At 42.5% G+C, this 24,081-nt stretch overlaps 1 protein-coding gene across 1 annotated transcript in view; it reads right to left on the minus strand.

Moving 5' to 3' along the window:
* Nucleotides 1–4,094: 4,094 nt before the first annotated feature.
* The window catches only part of LOC128660765 (ensconsin), a 198,195-nt gene continuing 178,208 nt past the window's right edge, over nt 4,095–24,081 (minus strand). Inside the window, exons 9-10 of the mRNA XM_053714774.1 lie at nt 13,386–13,490; nt 4,095–4,166 (exon numbers count right to left, since the gene is read on the minus strand). Of these exons, the coding sequence (XP_053570749.1) occupies nt 4,095–4,166; nt 13,386–13,490 (177 nt within the window). The remainder of the gene's footprint in view (nt 4,167–13,385; nt 13,491–24,081) is intronic.

Consider the following 24,081-nt stretch of genomic DNA (forward strand, 5'->3'; position numbering starts at 1 on the left):
GACCATTCGCCCAGGTGCAACGTTTGGCGACTGAGATAATCCGCTTTCCAATTGTCCATACCTGGGATATGAACCGCAGAGATTAGACAGGAGCTGGATTCCGCCCAAACCAAAATTCGAGATACTTCTTTCATAACCAGAGGACTGTGAGTCCCTCCTTGATGATTGATGTATGCCACAGTTGTGACATTGTCTATCTGAAAACAAATGAACAACTCTCTCTTCAGAAGAGGCCAAGACTGAAAAGCTCTGAAAATTGCACGGAGTTCCAAAATATTGATCGGAAATCTCACCTCCTGAGATTCCCAAACCCCTTGTGCCGTCAGATACCCCCACACAGCTCCCCAACCTGTAAGACTTGCATCTGTTGAGATTATAGTCCAGGTCGGAAGAACAAGAAGCCCCCTGAACTAAACGATGGTGATCTGTCCACCATGTCAGAGAGTGTCGTATAATCGGTTTAAAGATATTAATTGAGATATCTTTGAGTAATCCCTGCACCATTGGTTCAGCATACAGAGCTGAAGAGGTCGCATGTGAAAACGAGCAAAGGAGATCGCATCTGATGCGGCAGTCCTAAGACCTAAAATTTCCATGCATACGGCTACCAAAGGGAATGATTGTGACTGAAGGTTTTGACAAGCTGATATCAATGTTAAACTTCTCTTGTCTGACAAGGACAGAGTCATAGACACTGAATCTATCTAGAAACCTAAAAAGGTTACCCTTGTCTGAGGAATCAATGAACTGATTAGTAAATTGAACCTCCAACCATGAACTTGAAGAAACAACACAAGTCGATTCGTATGAGATTCTTCGAAAATGAGAAGACTGAGCAAATACCAAGATATCGTCCAAATAAGGAAATACCAAAACCCTGTTCTCTGATTACAGAAAAAAGGGTACCGAGAACCTTTGAAAAAAATTCTTGGAACTGAGGCTAGGCCAAACGGTAGAGCCAAAAAAACTGGTAATGCTTGTCTAAAAAGAGAATCTCAGACACTAAAAGTGATCTGGATGAATCAGAATATGCAGATACACATCCTGTAAATCTATTGTAGACATAAAATGCCCTTGCTAAACAAAAAGCAGGATAGTCCTACAGTAACCATCTTGAATGTTGGTATCCTTACATAACGATTCAATATTGATAGATCCGGAACTGGTCTGAAGGAATTGACCTTCTTTGGTACAATGAAGAGATAAAATAAAACCCCAGCCCCTGTTCCAGAACTGGAACTGGCATAATTACTCCAACCAACTCTAGATCTGAAACACATTTCAGAAATGCTGAGCCTTTGCTGTGTTAACTGGGACACGGGAAAGAAAAAAATCTCTTAGCAGGAGGCCTTAACTGAAGCCAATTCTGTACCTTTCTGAAACAATGTTCTGAAACCAGAGATTGAGAACGGAATTGATCCAAATTCTTTGAAGAAAACGTAATCTGCCCCATACCAGCTGAGCTGGAATAAGGGCCGCACCTTCATGGGTACTTAGAAGTTGGCTATAGATTTCTATAAGGCTTGGATATATTCCAAACTGGAAATAGTTTCCAAACTGATACCGCTCCTGGAGATGAAGGATCAGGCTTTTGTTCCTTGTTGTGAGGAAAGGAACGAAAAAGATTATTAGACCTAAATTTACCTTAGATTTTTTATCCTTTGGTAAAAAAGTTCCCTTCCTTCCAGAAACAATTGAGATAATAATTTAATACCCTGGAAAGAAAGGGAAAGCAAAGTTGACTTAGAAGACATATCAGCATTCCAAGTTTAATCCATAAAGCTTTTCTAGCTAAAATAGCTAGAGACATATACCTGACATCAACTCTAATGATATCAAAAGATGGTATCACCAATAAAATTATTAGCATGTTATAGAATAATAATAATGCTGTAAAATTATGATCTGTTACTTGTTGCGCTAAAGCTTCTAACCAAAAAGTTGAAGCTGCAGCAACATCCGCTAAAAATATAGCAGGTCTAAGAAGATTACCTGAACATAAGTAAGCTTTTCTTAGAAAGGATTCAATTTTCCTTAAATAAAGTACTATCTGCCGTAGGAATAGTAGTACATTTAGCAGGAGTAGAGACAGCCCCATAACCTTAGGGATTTTGTCCCAAAAAAACTCTAATCTGTCAGATGGCACAGGATATAATTGCTTAAACGTTTAGAAGGAGTAAAAGAATTACCCAAATTATTCCATTCCCTGGAAATTACTTCAGAAATAGCATCAGGGAGATTAAACACTTCTGGAATAACTACAGGAGATTTAAAAACCTTATTTAAACGTTTAGATTTAGTATCAAGAGGACCAGAATCCTCTATTTCTAATGCAATTAATACTTCTTTAAATAAAGAACGAATAAATTCCATCTTGAACAAATACAAAGATTTATCAGTATCAGAATGATGATGTTCATTTAAAAATTCATCTGAAAAAAGAGAAGTTTTAAAAGACTTTTATGTAAACTAGAAGGAGAAATAACAGACATAGCCTTCTTAATGGATTTAAAAAAAAAAAAAATCTCTTATGTTTATCAGGAACACTCTGAAAATTAGATGTTGACGGAACAGCAACAGGTAATGTAACAGTACTAAAGGAAATTTTATCTGCATTAATAAGTTTGTCATGACATGCAATACAAACAACAGCTGGAGAAACAGATACCAAAAATTATAGCAGATACACTTAGCTTGGTAGCTCGAGCACTAGACAGCGATTTTCCTGTAGTATCTTCTGACTCAGATGCAACGTGAGACATCTTGCAATATGTAAGACAAAAAAAAAAAAACAACATATAAAGCAAAATTGATCAAATTCCTTAAATGACAGTTTCAGGAATGGGAAAAAATGCCAAAGAACAAGCTTCTAGCAACCAGAAGCAATGAAAAAATGAGACTAAAATAATGTGAAGACAAAAGCGACGCCCATATTTTTTAGCGCCAAATCAGACGCCCACATTATTTGGCGCCTAAAATGCTTTTGGCGCCAAAAATGACGCCACATCCGGAACGCCGACATTTTTGGCGCAAAATAACGTCAAAAAATGACGCAACTTCCGGCGACACGTATGACGCCGGAAACGGAAAAGAATTTTTGCGCCAAAAAAGTCCGCACCAAGAATGACGCAATAAAATGAAGCATTTTCAGCCCCCCTGAGCCTAACAGCCCACAGGGAAAAAAAGAGTCAAATTTTTGAAGGTAAGAAAAAAATGATTAATTCAAATGCATTATCCCAAATATGAAACTGACTGTATGAAAAATAAGGAAAGTTGAACATTCTGAGTCAAGGCAAATAAATGTTTGAATACATATATTTAGAACTTTATAAACAAAGTGCCCAACCATAGCTTAGAGTGTCACAGAAAATAAGATTTACTTACCCCAGGACACTCATCTACATGTTTGTAGAAAGCCAAACCAGTACTGAAACGAGAATCAGCAGAGGTAATGGTATATATAAGAGTATATCGTCGATCTGAAAAGGGAGGTAAGAGATGAATCTCTACGACCGATAACAGAGAACCTATGAAATAGACCCCGTAGAAGGAGATCACTGCATTCAAATAGGCAATACTCTCCTCACATCCTTCTGACATTCACTGCACGCTGAGAGGAAAACCGGACTCCAACTTGCTGCGGAGCGCATATCAACGTAGAATCTAGCACAAACTTACTTCACCACCTCCATGGGAGGCAAAGTTTGTAAAACTGAATTGTGGGTGTGGTGAGGGGTGTATTTATAGGCATTTTAAGGTTTGGGAAACTTTGCCCCTCCTGGTAGGAATGTATATCCCATACGTCACTAGCTCATGGACTCTTGCTAATTACATGAAAGAAACCTATAGCAGAAATTAACAAATGAGCAAACATCCCAAAAACTCCTAGCAGGCGACGGCAAGAGAGACTGCATAATAATCCCCCAGATCCCCAAGTATAAGGATCAAAAAAAGAGGCTACTGCAAGGAAAAAGTGGTCCCTAAGAACAGGGTCTCCGCCACCAAATGTCAAAGACAAGGGCTAGGTTAAAATTTCGGACACCCAAAACCAGGAGCCGTATCAAAAGGCCAAAACCTTGTGGAACAAACTCACGTTACTCTTTCTGGAAATGAAATTGCACCAGAGTTGATGCAATCACTGCCAAACCCCCATGGGGTCTTGAACTCTGATAAAAAAAAAAAAAGAGGAGGATACTACAAGGAAAAAGTGGTCCCTTAGAACCGGGTCTCCTCCACCAGATTACCGGAAGTTCTACCCCAAAAGGCAAGGGGAAGCGAAAAGAACAGCAATCCTCAAAAAAACATAATTTATGCTTACCTGATAAATTCCTTTCTCCTGTAGTGTAGTCAGTCCACGGGTCATCCATTACTTATGGAATATATCTCTTCCTAACAGGAAACTGCAAGAGAATTACCCAGCAGAGCTGCTATATAGCTCTTAATTCTATCTAAAATGTCATCTAATGGAGTCTTAACCTTAAGAGACTCTTCTAGAGCCTCAAACCAAAAGGCTGCTGCAGTAGTTACTAGAACAATGCAAGCCGTAGGTTGTAAAAGAAACCCCTGATTAATAAATAATTTCTTTAGTAGACCCTCTAATTTTTTAGCCATAGGATCTTTGAAAGCACAACTGTCCTCAATGGGTATAGTTGTACGCTTAGCTAGGGTAGATATAGCTCCCTCTACCTAAGGGACCGTTTGCCATGAGTCCCCAATGGTGTCTGAAATAGGAAACATTTTCTTAAAATTAGGAGGGGGAGAAAATGGTATACCTGGTCTATCCCATTCCTTCTTTATAATTTCCGAAATTCTCTTAGGTACCGGAAAAACATCAGTGTAAGTAGGTACTTCTAGATATTTATCCATCTTACACAATTTCTCTGGTGGAATTACAATAGGGTCACAATCATCCAGAGTCGCTAAAACCTCCTGAAGTAACAGGCGGAGGTGTTCAAGCTTAAATTTAAAGGACATAGCGTCCGAATCTGTCTGAGGTAAAACATTCCCTGAGTCTGAAATTTCACCCTCAGACAGTAATTCCCTGACCCCCAACTCAGAACACTGTGAAGGTACATCGGAAATAGCTAATAAAACATCAGAGGATTCAGTATTTACATTAATACCTGGCCTACTGCATTTACCCTGCAACACTGGTAATTTAGATAATACCTCTGTAAGGGTAGTTGACATAACTGCAGCCATCTCCTGCAGAGTAAAAGAATTAAACGCACTAGAAGTACTTGGCGTCGCTTGTGTGGGCGTTAAAGGTTGTGACACTTGGGGAGAATTGGGTGGCATATCCTGATTCTCTTCAGTCTGAGAATCATCCTTAGGCACACTTTCTTGACCTAATATATGGTCTTTACAATGTAAGGCTCTCTCAGTACAAGAGTTACACAATGTTAGAGGGAGTTGCACAATAGCTTCTAAACACATAGAACAATGAGATTCAGATTCCTCAATGTCAGAGATGTTTGAACAGACTAGTAATAACCACAGAAGTCGTTTAAACACTTATTTATTGCTTAAAATAAACGTGTACTGCGCCTTTAAGAAAAGAAAGAGTGAACAATTTTTCCAAACTTGCTTAAATAACGTTAAATTACCTCCAAATTTAACTTAAATTCGTTGGTTTATCCAAATTACTGCACCCCAGTAGTAAGGGGAGAAATAAGGCGCTAAAGTGCTTTGATCAACAAATAGTCAGTTTACAGTCAAAAATACCCTCTGCACCTGGGCGCCTACCTGCCCCCAGGGTACTTCGAAACAACTTTCCAACACTCCGGACCAGAGTTACACAGTCCAGGAGGCACCAGAGTTACTGCTTGCTGCTGCCTAGTCTGAAGGAAGTGCGCATCTGAGCGCGCGAAAAACATAATTTATGCTTACCTGATAAATGTATTTCTCTTGTGGTGTGTCCAGTCCACGGATCATCCATTACTTGTGGGATATTCTCCTTCCCAACAGGAAGCTGCAAGAGGATCACCCACAGCAGAGCTGTCTATATAGCTCCTCCCCTAACTGCCACTACCAGTCATTCGACCGAAGACAAGCAAGAGAAAGGAGAAACTATAGGGTGCAGTGGTGACTGTAGTTTAAAAATAAAAAACACCTGCCTTAAAATGACAGGGCGGGCCGTGTACTGGATACACCACAAGAGAAATAAATTTATCAGGCAAGCATAAATTATGTTTTCTCTTGTAAGGTGTATCCAGTCCACGGATCATCCATTACTTGTGGGATACCAATACCAAAGCTATAGGACACAGATGAAGGGAGGGACAAGGCAGGCGCTTAAACGGAAGGCACCACTGCCTGCAAGACCTTTCTCCCAAAAATAGCCTCTGAAGAAGCAAAAGTATCAAATATATAGAACTTTGAAAAAGTATGAAGCGAAGACCAAGTCGCCGCCTTACAAATCTGTTCAACAGAAGCCTCATTTTTAAAAGCCTGTGTGGAAGCTACCAATCTAGTAGAATGAGCTGTAATCCTTTCAGGAGGCTGCTGGCCAGCAGTCTCATAAGCTAAGCGTATTATACTCCTTAGCCAAAAAGAAAGAGAGGTTGCCGAAGCCTTTTGGCCTCTCCTCTGTCCAGAGTAGACAACAAACAATGCAGATGTTTGACGAAAATCTTTAGTAGCTTGTAAATAAAACTTTAAAGCACGAACCACGTCAAGATTGTGTAAGAGACGTTCCTTCTTTGAAGAAGGATTAGGACACAGTGACGGTACAACAATCTCCTGATTTATATTTTTATTAGATACCACCTTAGGTAAAAAAACAGGTTTGGTACCCTTGAAGAACCTTAAAAACTAAATTTAAACTCCAAGGCGGAGCAACAGGTTTAAACACAGGCTTAATTCTGACTAAAGCCTGACAAAACACCTGCACGTCTGGAACCTCAGCCAGACGATTGTGCAAAAGAATAGACAGAGCAGAAATCTGTCCTTTTAAGGAACTAGCTGACAAACCCTTCTCCAATCCTTCTTGGAGAAAAGATAATATCCTAGGAATCCTGACCTTACTCCATGAGTAACCCTTGGATTCACACCAATGAAGATATTTACACCATATCTTATGATAGATTTTCCTGGTGACACTCTTTCGCGCCTGTATTAAGGTATCAATGACCGACTCTGAGAAACCACGCTTTGATAAAATCAAGCGTTCAATCTCCAAGCAGTCATCCGCAGAGAAATTAGATTTGGATGGTTGAAAGGACCCTGAAGTAGAAGGTATTGCCTCAGAGGCAGAGTCCATGGTGGAAAGGATGACATGTCTACCAGATCTGCCTGGCCACGCAGGTGCTTTCAAAATTACCGATGCTCTCTGCTGCTTGATCTTGGCAATCAGACGAGGGAGCAGAGGAAACGGTGGAAACACATAAGCCAGGTTGAAGGACCAAGGCGCTGCTAGAGCATCTATCAGCGCTGCCTTGGGATCACTGGACCTGGATCCGTAACAAGGAAGCTTGGCGTTCTGGCGAGACGCCATGAGATCCAGTTCTGGTTTGCCCCAACGTTGAATCAACTGTGCAAACACCTCCGGATGGAGCTCCCACTCCCCCGGATGAAAAGTCTGACGACTTAGAAAATCTGCCTCCCAGTTCTCTACTCCTGGGATATGGATAGCTGATAGATGGCAAGAGTGAATCTCTGCCCATTGAATTATCTTTGAAACCTCCAACATCGCTAGGGAACTCCTTGTTCCCCCTTGATGGTTGATGTAAGCTACAGTCGTGATGTTGTCCGACTGAAATCTGATGAGCCTCACTGCCGCTAGCTGAGGCCAAGCCTGAAGAGCATTGAATATCGCTCTTAGTTCCAGAATGTTTATTGGAAGGAGTGCCTCCTCCTGAGTCCACGACCCCTGAGCCTTCAGTGAGTTCCAGACTGCACCCCAGCCCAGAAGGCTGGCATCTGTTGTTACTATTGTCCAATCTGGCCTGCGGAAGGTCATACCTTTGGACAGATGGACCTGAGATAGCCACCAGAGAAGAGAATCCCTGGTCTCTTAATCCAGATTTAGTAGAGGGGACAAATCTGTGTAATCCCCATTCCACTGACTGAGCATGCAGAATTGCAGCGGTCTGAGATGTAGGCGGGCAAACGGAACTATGTCCATTGCCGCTACCATTAAGCCGATTACTTCCATACACTGAGCCACTGAAGGGCGAGAAGTATAATAAAGAACACGGCAGGAATTTAGAAATTTTGACAACCTGTCCTCTGTCAGGTAAATCCTCATTTCTACAGAATGTATCATAGTTCCCAGGAAGGAAACTCTTGTGAGAGGGGATAGAGAACTCTTCTTTTCGTTCACTTTCCACCCATGAGACCTCAGGAATGCCAGAACAATGTCCGTATGGGACTTGGCAATTTGGAAATTCGACGCCTGTATCAGAATGTCGTCTAAGTAAGGGGCTACTGCTATGCCCCATGGCCTTAGGACCGCCAGAAGTGACCCTAGAACCTTCGTAAAGATTCTTGGTGCCGTAGCTAACCCAAAGGGAAGAGCCACAAACTGGTAATGCCTGTCTAGGAAGGCGAACCTGAGAAACCGATGATGATCTCTGTGTATCGGAATGTGAAGATAAGCATCCTTTAAGTCCACGGTAGTCATGTATTGACCCTCCTGGATCATAGGTAGGATGGTTCGAATAGTCTCCATCTTGAAAGATGGGACCCTGAGAAATTTGTTTAGGATCTTGAGATCTAAGATTGGTCTGAAGGTTCCCTCTTTCTTGGGGTGCTTGAAGAACTTTTCTCCCAAAAATAGCCTCCGAAGAAGCAAAGGTATCAAATTTGTAAAATTTGGAAAAGGTATGAAGCAAAGACCAAGTCGCAGCCTTACAAATCTGTTCAACAGAAGCATCATTTTTAAAAGCCCATGTGGAAGCCACCTCTCTAGTAGAGTGAGCTGTAATTCTTTCAGGAGGCTGCCAAACGGATGATGCTTTTCAGCCAAAAGGCAAGAGAGGTAGTCGTAGCTTTTTGACCTCTACGTTTTCCAGAATAGACAACAAACAAAGAAGATGTTTGACGAAAATCTTAGGTCGCTTGCAAGTAAAACTTTAAAGCACGAACCACGTCCAAGTTGTGCAATAGACGCTCTTTCTTAGAGGAAGGATTAGGACACAGAGAAGGAACAACAATTTCCTGATTAATATTCTTATTAGTAAAAACCTTAGGAAGGAATCCAGGTTTGGTACGCAAAACCACCTTATCAGCATGGAAAACAAGATAAGGCGAGTCGCATTCCAATGCAGATAGTTTAGAAACTCTTCGAGCCGAAGAGATAGCAACTAAAAACAGAACTTTCCAAGATAGAAGCTTAATATCTATGGAATGCATAGGTTCAAATGGAACCCCTTGAAGAACCTTAAGAACTAAATTCAAACTCCATGGCGGAGCAACAGGTTTAAACACAGGCTTGTTTCTAACTAAAGCCTGACAGAACGACTGAACGTCTGGAACATCTGCCAGACGTTTGTGCAGTAGAATTGATAAAGCAGATATCTGTGCCTTTAAGGAACTAGCTGATAGCCCCTTCTCCAATCCTTCTTGGAGAAAGGACAAAATCCTAGGAATCTTGATCTTACTCCATGAGTAGCCATTGGATTCACATCAATAAAGATATTTACGCCATATCTTATGATAAATTTTCCTGGTGATAGGCTTTCGAGCCTGAATCAAGGTATCTATGACCGACTCCGAGAAACCCCGCTTGGATAAGATCAAGCGTTCAATCTCCAAGCAGTCAGCTGCAGAGAAACTAGATTTGGATGCTGAAACGGACCTTGAATCAGAAGGTCCTGTCTCAGTGGCAGAGTCCATGGTGGAAGAGATGACATGTCCATCAGGTCTGCATACCAAGTCCTGCGTGGCCATGCAGGTGCTATCAAAATCACCGAAGCTCTCTCCTGTTTGATTCTGGCAATCAAACGAGGAAGGAGAGGAAATGGTGGAAACACATAAGCCAGGTTGAACGACCAGGGTACTGCTAGAGAATCTATCAGTACTGCCTGAGGATCTCTTGTCCTGGACCCGTAACGAGGAAGTTTGGCGTTTTGACGAGACGCCATCAGATCCAATTCTGGTGTGCCCCATTGCCGAATCAATTGTGCAAACACCTCCGGATGGAGTTCCCACTCCCCCGGATGAAAAGTCTGAAGACTTAGAAAATCCACTTCCCAAATCTCCACTCCTGGGATATAGATTGCTGATAGATGGCAAGAGTGAGTCTCTGCCCATCGAATTATTTTGGTAACCTCTATCATCGCTAGAGAACTTTTTGTTCCCCCCTGATGATTGATATATGCTACAGTCGTGATATTGTCCAACTGAAATCTTATGAATCTGGCCAGCGCCAGCTAAGGCCATGCCTGAAGCGCTTTGAATATCGCTCTCAGTTCTAGAATATTGATTGGGAGGAGGGTCTCCTCCTGAGTCCACAAACCCTGTGCTTTCAGGGAATTCCAGACTGCACCCCAGCCCAATAGGCTGGCGTCCGTCGTCACTATGACCCACGCTGGCCTGCGGAAACGCATTCCCTTGGACAGATGATCCTGTGACAACCAGCAAAGAAGAGAGTTTCTGGTCTCTTGGTCCAGATTTATCGGAGGAGATAAATCTGCATAATCCCCATTCCACTGTTTGAGCATGCAAAGTTGCAGTGGTCTGAGATGCAAGCGAGCAAACGGAACTATGTCCATTGCCGCTACCATTAAACCGATTACCTCCATACACTGAGCCACTGACGGCCGAGGAATGGAATGAAGAGCTCGGCAGATGGATAAAATCTTTGATTTACTGACCTCCGTCAGAAAAATTTTCATGTCCACCAAATCTATCAGAGTTCCCAGGAATGGAACTCTTGTGAGAGGGATAAGTGAACTCTTTTACGTTCACCTTCCACCCATGGGATCTTAGAAAAGCCAACACGATGTCCGTGTGAGACTTGGCTAGTTGGTAAATTGACGTCTGGATTAAGATATCGTCCAGATAAGGTGCCACAGCTATGCCCCGCGGCTTTAGAACCGCCAGAAGGGCCCTAGCACCTTTGTGAAAATTCTGGGAGCCGTGGCCAACCCGAAGGGAAGAGCCACAAACTGGTAATGCTTGTCCAGAAAGGCGAACCTGAGGAACTGCTGATGATCTTTGTGGATAGGAATGTGTAGATACGCATCCTTTAAGTCCACGGTGGTCATATATTGACCCTCCTGGATCATTGGCAAAATAGTCCGAATGGTCTCCATCTTGAAGGATGGGACTCAGAGGAACTTGTTTAGGATCTTGAGATCCAAAATTGATCTGAAAGTTCCCTCTTTTTTGGGAACCACAGATTGGAGTAGAACCCTTGCCCCTGTTCTGTTTCCGGAACTGGGCAGATCACTCCCATGGAATATAGGTCTTCTACACAGCGTAAGAAAGCCTCTCTTTTTGTCTGGTTTACAATAATGTCAGCCTTTCTGAAATACAGTCTCTACAGAAAAATATGACTGAACATACCTCATTGCTGCATAGCATGAAACCGTTCCTCACACTGAAGTTTCCTGTACTCCTCAGCCTCTGTGGGAACAGCAATGGACCTTAGTTACAAATGTTAAGATCATCATCCTCCAGGCAGCAGTCTTCATCCATCTGCTGCCTGAGAGTAAATAGTACACACCGGTACCATTTAAAATAACAAACTCTTTCATTTTTTTATCACCTCTTTCACTTTACCCTTCCTAGTACTTAGAGTAGGCAAAGAGAATGACTGGGGGGTGGAGCTAAGGGAGGAGCTATATAGACAGCTATGCTGTGGTGCTCTTTGCCACTTCCTGTAGGGAAGGATAATATCCCCACAAGTAAAGGATGAATCCGTGGACTCGTCTTACCTTTATAGAAGAAAATAATAAACTCTTGATTGAAGATTCTAAACACACACCTCACTTTACCTCTTCCTATTACTAACATAGGCAAAGAGAATGACTGGAGTTGGAGGGAATGGAGGAGCTATATACACAGCTCTGCTGTGGTGCTCTTTGCCTCCTCCTGCTGACCAGGAGGCGATATCCCATAAGGATGAAATCCGTGGACTCGTCATATCTTGTAAAAGAAATAGTTCATTTTAAAAACTACCTTGTCCTGATGAAAAATCAGGCAATGGGGATCACAGGATAGGGCAGAAAGTTCAGACACTCATCTGGTTGAGAAAATGGGCAAGAGGAAAAGAGCCTTCCAAGATGACAGTTAAATGTATAGGTTCAAAAGGTTGAGACTGAAGAACTCTCAAAACCAGGTTAAAGCAACATTGTACACTTGATTTTTCTTTGCATAAATGTTTTGTAGATGATCCATTTATATAGCCCATCTAGGAGTGTTTTTATAAAATGTATAGTTTTGCTTATTTTTAAATAACATAATAATGTGCTGATTTTTAGACTCCTAACCAAGCCCCCAAAGTTTTAGATGTATACTGATGTTTGCTTTCTCTTGTTTGTGTAATGGGTCTTTTCATATGCACGGGGGTCACTTTCTCAACCCATTTCAGTGGTTGTCACAGCCTAACCTCATCAACAGTGCTAAATTGGGAGCTGGACTTTAAGGACCACTAAACACAGTATAATTGCATAATCAGTGAATGCATAACACAAAGACAATACAGAAGCACTTTGTTTGAATTTCAAATGTGTAGTAGATTTCTTTCTGAATTTTTTTCAAGTTAGTTCTATTTTCCCTCCCTTTGCATCATGTGACAGCCATCAGCCAGAACTAAGAACTTGACAGTGATGCACAATTATTACTGCCTAGTTTATAACCACTTCCAAAGAACAATTCAATCTAAAGATCTGCCTGAGACCATTAATAGACAACAGAAGTACCAATCCAAAACTTGCCTTATACAAGGATTTACTCAGCAAGGAGCGGTAAACTGCTAAGACACCTAGCTCGGCAAACCACAGATGGAGTTAAGAGATAAGTATCAAAGGAAAAAACTCTTAGTTGTCTTTTAAGTGTGAGAGTGATCACTGTGATCCAAATGGAGAGATATTTACTCCATTAAGCACCACACTGAGGCAATGCCATGAAGAACCCTTGCAGTTAAGACACCTCAATACACCACCACATTTTATATAATATTATATATATGTATGTGTGTGTGTGTGTGTGTGTGTGTGTGTGTGTGTGTGTGTGTGTGTGTGTAAAATAAATGTAAACCCTGTCTGAGTTAAATGGACACTAAAATCATATTATATATGTGTGATAAATATCAGCAATTAAGCATTGTAGCATTATTATTATTAACAATCAAAAGTGTATACGGTAAATATTTTACTGGGGGAGTGAATTAAAAATGCCTTTAAGGGCACAATCAGTGAATTAAATTGTATTTTTACCCGTTTCCTTTCAAGTCTTTCCTGCATGTTTTGATGCATAATTTTCTCTCGTTCTTGTCTTTGCTTCTCGGCTTCCTCAAGTGCTTTGGCTTCTGCTTCCTCTTTCTGAAACCAAAGGATTCAAATACTGTCATATGTTGTATCCACAATGTAAGGTTATACACGTTAATTTAGTGGAGTAAATAACAATTTCAAGCAAAATATACCACAAAGTATCTAGTAACAACAGCTAGGCTATGTTTTCAATAGTAAAAAGCTGGAAATAGATTCAATAGAAGAAACATAAAATTATGATTACCTGATAATTTCATTTCCATTGTTACGAGGAGAGTCCACGGCTTCATTCATTACTTGTAGGAAATACAGAACCTGGCCACCAGGAGGAGGCAAAGACACCCCTGCCAAAGGCTTAAATACCTCCCCCCACTCCCCTCATCCCCCAGTCATTCTCCTGAGGGAACAAGGAACAGTAGGAGAAATATCAGTATAAAAGGTGCCAGAAGAACAAACAAATAAATTTAGGTCAGCCCAACAGAGAACCGTGCGGGAGCCGTGGACTCTCCTCGTAACGATGGAAATGAAATTATCAGGTAAGCATACTTTATGTTTTCCATCTAATACGAGGAGAGTCCACGGCTTCATTCATTACTTGTGGGAAACAGATACCCAAGCTCTAGAGGACACTGAATGAAAAAAACGGTAGAGTAAAAGGAGACGGACCCTAATCTGAGGGCACCACAGTCTGCAAAACCTGTCTCCCAAAAGCTGCTTCAGCCGAAGCAAAAATGTCAAATTTGTAAAACTTTACAAAAGTATGTAAGGAGGACCAGGTAGCCGCCTTACAAATCTGCTCCATAGAAGCCTCATTCTTAAAGGCCCAAGAAGAGGCAACAGCTCTAGTTGAGTGAGCCGTAATCCTCTGAGGAGGCTTATGTCCCGCAGTCTCATAAGCCAAACAAATCATGCTACTCAGCCAAAAAGATAGGGAAGTAGACAAAGCTAAAGTCTGTCTGAAATCCTTCATAGCCTGAAGATAGAATTTCAAGGCTCGAACCACATCCAAGTTATGAAGTAACCATTCCTTCGAAGAAGATGGTTTAGGACACAAGGAAGGAACCACAATTTCCTGATTAATGTTGCGTTCAGACACAGCCTTAGGAAGAAACCCCAATCCAGTGTGAAGAACAGCCTTATCTGCATGGAAAACCAGATAAAGAGGGCTCAAACGGAGGCCCCTGAAAAACCTTCAGAATCAAATTCAAACTCCAAGAAGGAGCAGAATGTCTAAACACAGGCCTGATCCTGGACAGAGCCTGAACAAAAGATATAAATATCAGGGAGCTTCTTGTGTAACATCACAGATAGAGCCGAAATCTGTCCCCTTAAGGAACTGGCGGCAAGTCCCTTCTCCAGACCATTCTGAAGGAAGAAAAGAATTCTGGATACCCTGACCTTGTGCCAGGAATATCCACAAGATTCACACCAGAGTAAGTAGGTCCTCCACACCTTATGATAGATGTGACGGGTAACCGGCTTCCTGGCTTGAATGAGAGTAACAATCACCCTCTCAGAAAAACCTCTTCTGGCTAAGACTAAGCATTCAATCTCCACGCAGTCAGCCGCAGAGAATCTAGATTCTGATGCACAAAGGGGCCCTCCATGGAGAGGAGAATGACATCCCCACTAGATCCACAAACCACGTCCTCCGTGGCAACGATGAAGCAATCAGAATAGCAATCATCCCCCCCTGTTCAATAATCACCTTCCAGAGATATTAACCCTTGATTCTATACAGATAAAGGAGCCAGACTGTGACCCTGTCTTCTTGCGTTATCATTACAGATATAGAAATGAAACAATCTTACCAGAATCAACGCAGTGGAACAGGAACACGGCCCCTCAAGGTTGACAGCCCTAGTGGAATGAGCCGTAATTCTCTCAGGAGGCTGCTGTCCAGCAGTCTCATAAGCCAAAGGAATCAAACTTCTCAACCAGAGAGACAGAGAAGTAGAAGTGGCCTTCTGACACTTACGCTTTCCAGAGATAACAAACAGGGCAGAAGATTGCCGAAAATCTTTACTAGCTTGTAAGTAAAATTTTAGAGCCCGCACAACATCCAAATTATGCAAAAGATGTTCCTTTTGAGAAGAAGGATTAGGACAAAAAGAAGGGACAACAATTTGCTGATTAATGTTTCGATCTGATACCACCTTAGGGAGAAACCCCAATTTAGTACGAAGGGCTGCCTTATCAGCATGAAAAATAAGGTAGGGGGAATCTCAGACACCCTGCGAGCGGAAGAAATGGCAACAAGAAACAAAACTTTTCAGGATAACAGTTTTATATCAACAACATGCTTTGGCTCAAACGGAGCCTGCTGCAAAACTTTAAGAACTAAATTAAGGCTCCACGGGGGAGCAACAGGTTTTAACACAGGCCTGATTCTAACCAGGACCCGTACAAAGGCTTAAACATCTGGTAGGTCTGCCAGACCATTGTGCAAAAGGATAGATAATGCAGAAATCTGACCCTTTAAGGTACTGACCGATAAACCCTTATCCAGGCCATCCTGAAGAAAGGACAAAATCCGGGGAGTCCTAACCCGGATCCAGGAGAACCCCTTAGAGTCCAAACAAAGATATTTATGCCATATCTTATTGTATATCTTGCGAGTAACAGGTTTTCGAGACTGAATCATAGTTTCAATGACCGCTTCAGAAAAACCACGTTTAGACAGAACTAGGCGTTCAATCTCCAAGCAGTTAGCTTCAGAGAACCTAGGTTTGGATGGAGGAAAGGATCCTGAAGTAGAAGGTCCTTCCTCTGAGGTAACCTCCAAGGAGGTAGAGATGACATCCTTACTAGATCCGCAAACCAGATCCTGCGAGGCCTGGAAAGGCAGGAAGCAAGAATTTTGTTTTTTCTGACCTCCGTCAGGAAAATCTTCATGGACAGTGAATCTATTATGGTTCCTAGGAAACACACCTTGGTAGATGGAACAAGAGAACTTTTCTCCAAATTCACCTTCCACCCATGGGAACATAGAAAAGACAACAGCATCTCTGTATGAGATTGGGCTAGTAGAAAAGATGACGCCTGAACCAAGATGTCCTCTAGATAAGGTGCCACAGCAATTCCCTGGAATCTGATCACAGTCAATACCTTTGTAAATATTCTGGGAGCCGTGGCCAGACCAAATGGAAGTGCAACAAATTTGAAGTGCTTGTCCAGAAAGGCAAACCTCAGATACCGATGGTGTTCCCTGTGAATGGGAACATGAAGTTATGTGTCTTTCAGGTTTATGGTCGTCATAAACTGACCTTCCTGTACCAAAGGAAGAATGGAACAAATAGTTTCCATCTTGAAGGACGGAACCCTGAGGACTTTGTTGAGACACTTGAGGTCTAGAATGGGCCGAAAAGTTCCCTCCATTTTAAGAACCACAAATAGATTTGAATAGAATCATAGACCCTGTTCTGTTAGAGGGACGGGAACAATAACTCAGAGAGCATAGGTCTTTTACACAGTTTAAGAAGGTCTCCTCCTTTATTTGTTTTGAGGATAGTCTTGACTTGAATCCCAATCTGAAACCTTGGGATACTATGTCCACCACCCTAGGGTCTGGGACATCGCGTACCCAGGCTTGATGAAAAAGAGAAAGCCTGCCGCCCCCCCCCCCCCCCGAATCAGGGGCGGAACCTTCATGCTGATAGAGTCAGCAGAAGGCTTCATGTTTTTTTTTCCAAAATTGTATGGAAGAACGGAGCCTGTGTTAGAAAGTCCTTCCTCAGGAACCAACAATGGTGGAAGAACACATCTCCGCTAAGTCTGAAACAAGACCCTGCGGCCATTTGATACGGGCAAAGACTTATAGAAAGAGAACCATCAGACTGAATTTTTAAGGAACCACCCAGGTATTTAGAAGAGCAGCCTGTTAATCAAGGAAGAAACTGGCGTACTTTCACCCACTCCAGCAACCCCCATGTGAGGATAAGCCTGGAGAACACCTCAGTGAGAAGTATTCACCCCTCAAGAAGAAAAAACTGACAGCTCAAAATACATTCAAGGTATACACACTTGAAATGTGAATAGTGGACAGACTAGAATGTGAGCATCCGCTCAGCGAACAATCCACGCCAGACATGGCAAAGGAATTCCAAATTCCTCCCAGGTGGTTAATGTAAACCACTAAGAAGACAATATAAGAGGGAGCAGAAATTCTTTGATCCTGAAGATACAAACCAGGGACGTGCTGCGCCACCAGAGGGCTTTGCTTAAGGGGAAGGCGGGCACCGCCCAAGTCCATAGTCACCAACCCAACAGTCTAGTGACTGTGACTATTACTCAGGAAAGTCTCAATCTTGAAAATGCGGATAAACAATCATGCCACGTCTCGCAAACAAGGCGAGCGCTCCAACCCTAATTCCCCTCTCCCAGGGAAGTACTCGAGACGACAGATCTAGATCTAACCCAAGTCTGCTCTTATGCAGACTCCCTTTACGCCAAGCATCGCTGTTCACACAGCTTATAAGCTTAGCTAGGTTTAGTGCAGTGATTCAGATTTTCCATCCCAGGACAGTCTGTTTTCTGGTGTTTGCCACTCATCAGTTGGGAGAAAGTTTCTCCAAGACATAGTCACAAGATTCTCAGTCCACTATTAGAACATGCATAACCACAAACTCTCACACAGAAGCGAACAAGGGATGATGTTCAATGAAGCAAACATCAGACCATTCCTCCATACCTTGAGTCACTGACGGCCAACAGTAAAATGCCGAAAGAGGCAAGAGGAAGAATCCACTATTACCTGACTTCTGACAAAATTATTTTCAGAGATAGGGAAACCTAATCTTATCCCTAGGAAACTACTAGTTGGAACAAAGGAACTCATTTGCAGACACGCTTCCATTCGCGGAAAGAGAGAGACAACAAGATCTCAGTATGAGAGTTCCCTTGTCGAAAAAATGGCGCCTGGATCATTATGACGTCCAGGAATGGAAACCCAGCAATTCCCTAAAACCTGATCTGAGAACTATGGCAAGGCCAAAAGAAGCGCCACAAACTGAAAGTGTGTGACAAAAAAGAAACCTGCAAATAAGCGTCCTCCAGGACTAAGGTCACTATGAACCGACCTCCATAGTTTAAAAGGAAGAATGGAACCAATGGTTCCCAATTGAAGAACGGTACTCTGAAACGCCCTGTTGAGACACTTTAGATCTACTATAGAGCCAAAATTCCTTCCCCTTCGGAAAACTTGAGGAGGAATAATAACCTAGTCCCAGTTCCTACAGGAAACTGTAACTAACACTCACAGGGAAGATAATCCCAAACGAACTACAAGAAAAACCTCACAGCTATCTGGACAGCAGAGGTGGAACCTGCATCAGGAAGGGAAGGAATAATTACTACGTAGAATCCTGAAGTACTATGTCTACAGACTATCTGGGACATCTCGTACAAAAAGAGAGCCACAACCCCCCATTTGGACCATCCGGATTGGGAGCAAAACTCCTTTAACAGAACTATTCCTGCAGATCAGGACCAACCAGGCCTTATCCTTGTACGGATGCACCAGAAAAAACTTGGACTCTGAAATCCACTGTCCAAAACGCCCCACAGGCTAATACAGCGAAGTCAGATATCCTGGATCCCGACTGAAAATGCTTGGAAGCATCAGAGTACAAGAAGTAACTAACTTAAGAGCCACAGTTTTGAACTGGAACTGCTCCAAAGGAGTCTCTACCAAGTTGACATCAGAAATACATTGTTGCCGCTTAACACAGAGGCCCTATAGCCCATAGATCCTGAAAAATGAAATTTATGCTTACCTGATAAATTTGTTTCTTTCTTGACACGGTGAGTCCACGGCTCATCATAATTACTATTGGGAATATCACTCCTGGCCTGCAGGAGGAGGCAAAGAGCACCACAGCCAAAGCTGTTAAATATCACTCCCCTTACCCACAACCCCCAGTCATTCGACAAAAAGGAAAAGGAGAAAGGAAGTAATATAAGGCGCAGAGGTGCCTGAGGTTTATGAAAAAAATAAACTGTCTGAATACAGGGTGGACAGTGGACTCAGGTTATCATAATTACTATAGGAAATTAATACCCAAGCTAGAGGACACGGATGATAAGGGAGGGACAAGACAGGTAGCCTAAGCCTAAACAGAAGGCACCACTGCTTGAAGAACCTTTCTCCCAAAAACAGCCTCAGCTGAAGCAAAAGTATCAAATTTGTAAAATTTAGAAAAAGTATGTAAAGATTACCAAGTGGCAGCCTTGCAAATAATCTGATCCACAGAAGCACCATTTTTGAAAGCCCAAGTAGAAGAAACAGCCCTTGTGGAATGAGCCATTATTTTCTCAGGAGGCTGCTGACCAGCAGTCTCATATGCCAAGCGAATAACACTCCTCAACCAACAAGAAAGAGAAGTAGCCGTAGCTTTCTGACCTTTACGTTTTCCAGAAAAAACAACAAATAAAGAAGAAGACTGGCGAAAATCCTTAGTCGCCTGCAAATAATATTTCAATGCACGAACTACATCCAAGTTGTGTAACAAACGTTCTTTATGAGAAGAAGGATTAGGACACAAAGAAGGAACAACAATTTCTTGATTAATATTCTAATCAGAAACAACCTTGGGAAGAAAACCTAAAGCAGTACGAAGTACTACATTATCAGAATGAAAAATAAGGAAAGAAGACTCACACTGCAGCGCAGAAAGCTCTGAGACGCTTCGAGCCGAAGAGATAGCAATCAAAAACAAAACCTTCCAGGTTAACAACTTAATATCCAAAGAATGCATAGACTCAAACGGAGCCTGTTGAAGAACTCTCAGAACTAAATTAAGACTTCAAGGAGGAGTCACAAACTTAAACATAGGCCGGATTCTAACCAAAGCATGACAAAAAGACTGAACGTCTAGCACATCCGCCAGACGTTTATGTAACAAAATAGATAAAGCAGAAATTTGACCCTTCAGGGTACTAGCAGACAAACCTTTCTCCAAAACCTCCTGTAAAAAAGACAAAATCCTAGGAATCCTAACTCTACTACAAGAGTAGCCCTTAGAATCACACCAATACAGATATTTACGCCATATCTTGTAATAAATCTTTCTAGTCACAGGCTTAAGCACCTGAATCATAGTCTCAATAACCTACGCTTAGATAGAATCAAGCGTTCAATCTCCAAGCAGTCAGCTTCAGAGAAACGAGATTTGGATGAAAGAAGGGCCCCTGAAGTAGAAGGTCCTTTCTTAATGGAAGACTCCACGGTTGAGACAATGACATTTCCACCAGATCTGATGAGAATCACTGACACCCTCTCTTGCCTGATCCGAGCAATAACCCGTGGAAAAAGGGCAAGCGGAGAGAACACGTATGCCAGGCTGAACTTCCAGGGAACTGCTAGAGCATCTATTAAAACAGCTTGAGGATCCCTTGACCTCGATCTGTACTTCAGTAGCTTGGCATTGTGACAAGATGCCATAAGATCCAATTCCGGAAGACCCCACCTGAGAATCAAACTGGAAAACACCTCCGGATGAAGTTCCGACTCCCCCGGATGAATAGACTGTCTGCTCAGAAAATCCACTTCCCAATTTTCCACCCCTGGAATGCGAATCGCAGACAGAAAGCAATTGTGAACCTCTGCCCACTGAATAATCCTGGCTACCTCCATCGCCAAAGAACTCCGAGTTCCACCCTTGATGATTGATGTAAGCAATGGACGATATATTGTCCGACTGAAATCTGATAAACTGGGTTGAAGCCAATTGAGGCCAGGCTAGGAGAGCATTGAAGATTGCCCTCAACTCTAAGACATTTATAGGAAAAAACGATTCCTCCCGGGTCCACAGACCCTGAGCCTTCAGAGAACCCAAGACAGCTTCCCAACCCAGCAGACTGGCATATCTGGTCACAATCACCCAGGTAGGCCTGCGAAAACAGGTTCCCAGGGAGAGACGATCCTGAGACAACCACCACGGAAGAGAATCTCTGGCAGCCTGATATAGAACAATCTTCGGAGACAGATCCGTATAATCGCTGTTCACACACATGACTCAGCGTGCATAACTGCAGAGGTATGAGATGAAACCGAGCAAACAGAATGATGTCCATGACCGAAACCATCAGACCAATAACCTCCATACACTGGGCCACCGACGGAAGAGGAGATGACTGAAGAGCCAGACAGGAATTGAACATTTTTTACTTCCTTGCTTCTGTCAAAAAGATCTTAATTTCCAGAGAATCTATAATGGTTCCCAAGAATACCACCCTTGTAGCCGGAATCAAGGAACTTTTTCCTAAATTCACCTTCCAACCCTGGGAGCGCAGAAAAGACAACAACTCAGTGTGGGAGTTTGCTAGTTGAAAAGATGGTGCCTGAACTAGAATGTCGTCCAGGTAAGGAGCTACTGCAACCCCCTGCAGTCTGAGAACTGCCAATAACGCACCCAGGACCTTGGAAAACACCCTGGGAGCTGTTGCAATACCAAAAGGAAGAGCCACAAACTGAAAATGCTTGTCTAAGAAAGCAAAATTTGGAAACTTGTGATGATCCTTGTGGATGGGAATATGCAGATACGCATCTTTCAGATCTACTGTAGTCATGATCTGACCCTCTTGAACCAGATAAAGAATAGACTGAATAGTTTCCATCTTGAATGACGGAACTCTAAAAAACTTGTTTACACCCTTGAGATCCAGAATGGGTCTGAAAGTTCCCTCCTTTTTGGGAACGAAAAAAACAGATTGGAATAAAACCCTAGTCCCTGCTCCTCAACTGGAACAGGAACGATCACTCACATGTCGGAAAGATCCTGAACACAACTTAAGAATGCCTCTTTTTTTATCTGATTTACAGATAACCTTGACAGATGAAACCTGCCCCTGGGAGGAAAAGTTTTGAACTCCAGCTTGTATCCCTGGGACACAATATCTACCACCCAGGGATCTGGAACATCCCTTACCCAGGTTTGAGCGAACAAAGATAGCCTGCCCCCCACACGATCCATTCCAGGATCGGGGGCAGACCCTTCATGCTGACTTTGAGTCAGCAGCAGGCTTCTTAGATTACTTCCCCTAACTCCAGGACTGATTGGACTTCCAAGAGGGCTTGGACTGATCCTGCTTGGAGGAGGAGGAGGAGGAAGACTTACCAGAGAAGTTACGAAAAGAACGAAAATTACTCTGACGACCCTTCTGTTTATTTCTCCTATACGGAGGAAGAAAATTACCCTTCCCTCCAGCGATATCAGACATAATCTCAGCCAAACCAGGCCCAAACAAGGTCTTCCCTTGTTAGGAATGGATAAAAGCTTAGATTTAGATGATACATCTACAGACCAAGACTTAAATCATTAAGCCAAGCTCGCCAAAACAGCAAAGCCGGAAATTTTCGCTCCCAACTTGATGACCTGTAAAGAAGCGTCCGCAATAAAAGAATTAGCCAAATTTAAAGCCTTAATTCTATTCTGAATTTCCTCCAGAGGAGATTCCTGTTGAATAGAATCAGACAATGCATCAAACCAATATGCAGCTGCACTGGTCAGTGTAGCAATACACGCATCAGGTTGCCATTGGAACCCCTGGTGAACATACATCCTTTTAAGTAAAGCTTCTAACTTCTTATCCATGGGATCTCTAAAAGAACAACTATCCTCAATAGGAATAGTGGTCCTCTTAGCCAAAGTGGAAATAGCTCCCTCTAGGGACCGTCTGCCAAGATTCCTTAAGAGAATCCGCAATAGGAAACATCTTCCTAAAAATAGGAGGAGGAGAAAAATGAATTCCAGGCTTCTCCCATTCCCGTGAAATAATTTCTGAAACCCGACCTGGAACAGGGAAAACTTCCGCCACAGAAGGAACCTGAAAACATTTGTTAAGTTTACTAGCCTTCTTGGGAGTAACTATGACCGTAGAATCAGAGTCATCCAAAATAGCCAAAACCTCCCTAAATAACAAACGGAGGTGCTCCAGTTTAAATCTGAAAAAAACAACCTCAGAATCAGCCAAAGGAGACACACTATCAGAGTCTGAGATTTCACCTTCAGACGCTACTGAAATATCTTCTTCCTCGGTCCTCTGAAAAGAAGCAGACATAACTGCAACAGAATCAGAGTTCCTTTTGCGCTTACCCTGCAACACAGGAAAAGCAGACAAGGCCTCAGATACAGCAGATGATATGTAATTAGACAAATCCTGCAAAGAAAAAACAACCTGAGACGAAACGCAGGGCACTGTGAAGAGGATTGAGATTGGGATGAATGGCGAGAAAGCTGGGTTACAGCTTAAACAGGAGGCTCCTGAACAACAGACTCCCTAGAAAATGAAGGCTCTGAATCAAAAAGCCTATCCCTATACTGCAAAATTCTCTCTACACATGAGGAACAGAAAGGGATAGGTGGCTCTACATTAGCATCTAGACATAAATTGCAGGTAAGAGCTTGCAAGTCCTCTTGGTCCATTTTACACACAAAAGAAACCCCCCAAAAAAAACTTTTTTTTTTTTTTAAATAACGCTACTTTCTCTTTAAATAACTCTACTGTCTCTTTACCCAGAACAAAAATAAAATGCCCTGAGCCCTTTCAAGCACCTCTGCACACTACCAACTGAGGTGCTAAATGAACCCCCTACCAACCGGAGGATATACAGAGACTAACTTGCGCACACCAAACGAACTAG

The sequence above is a fragment of the Bombina bombina genome, chromosome 1 (genome assembly GCF_027579735.1).
Source record: "Bombina bombina isolate aBomBom1 chromosome 1, aBomBom1.pri, whole genome shotgun sequence".
In the NCBI taxonomy this organism is placed as follows: domain Eukaryota; kingdom Metazoa; phylum Chordata; class Amphibia; order Anura; family Bombinatoridae; genus Bombina; species Bombina bombina.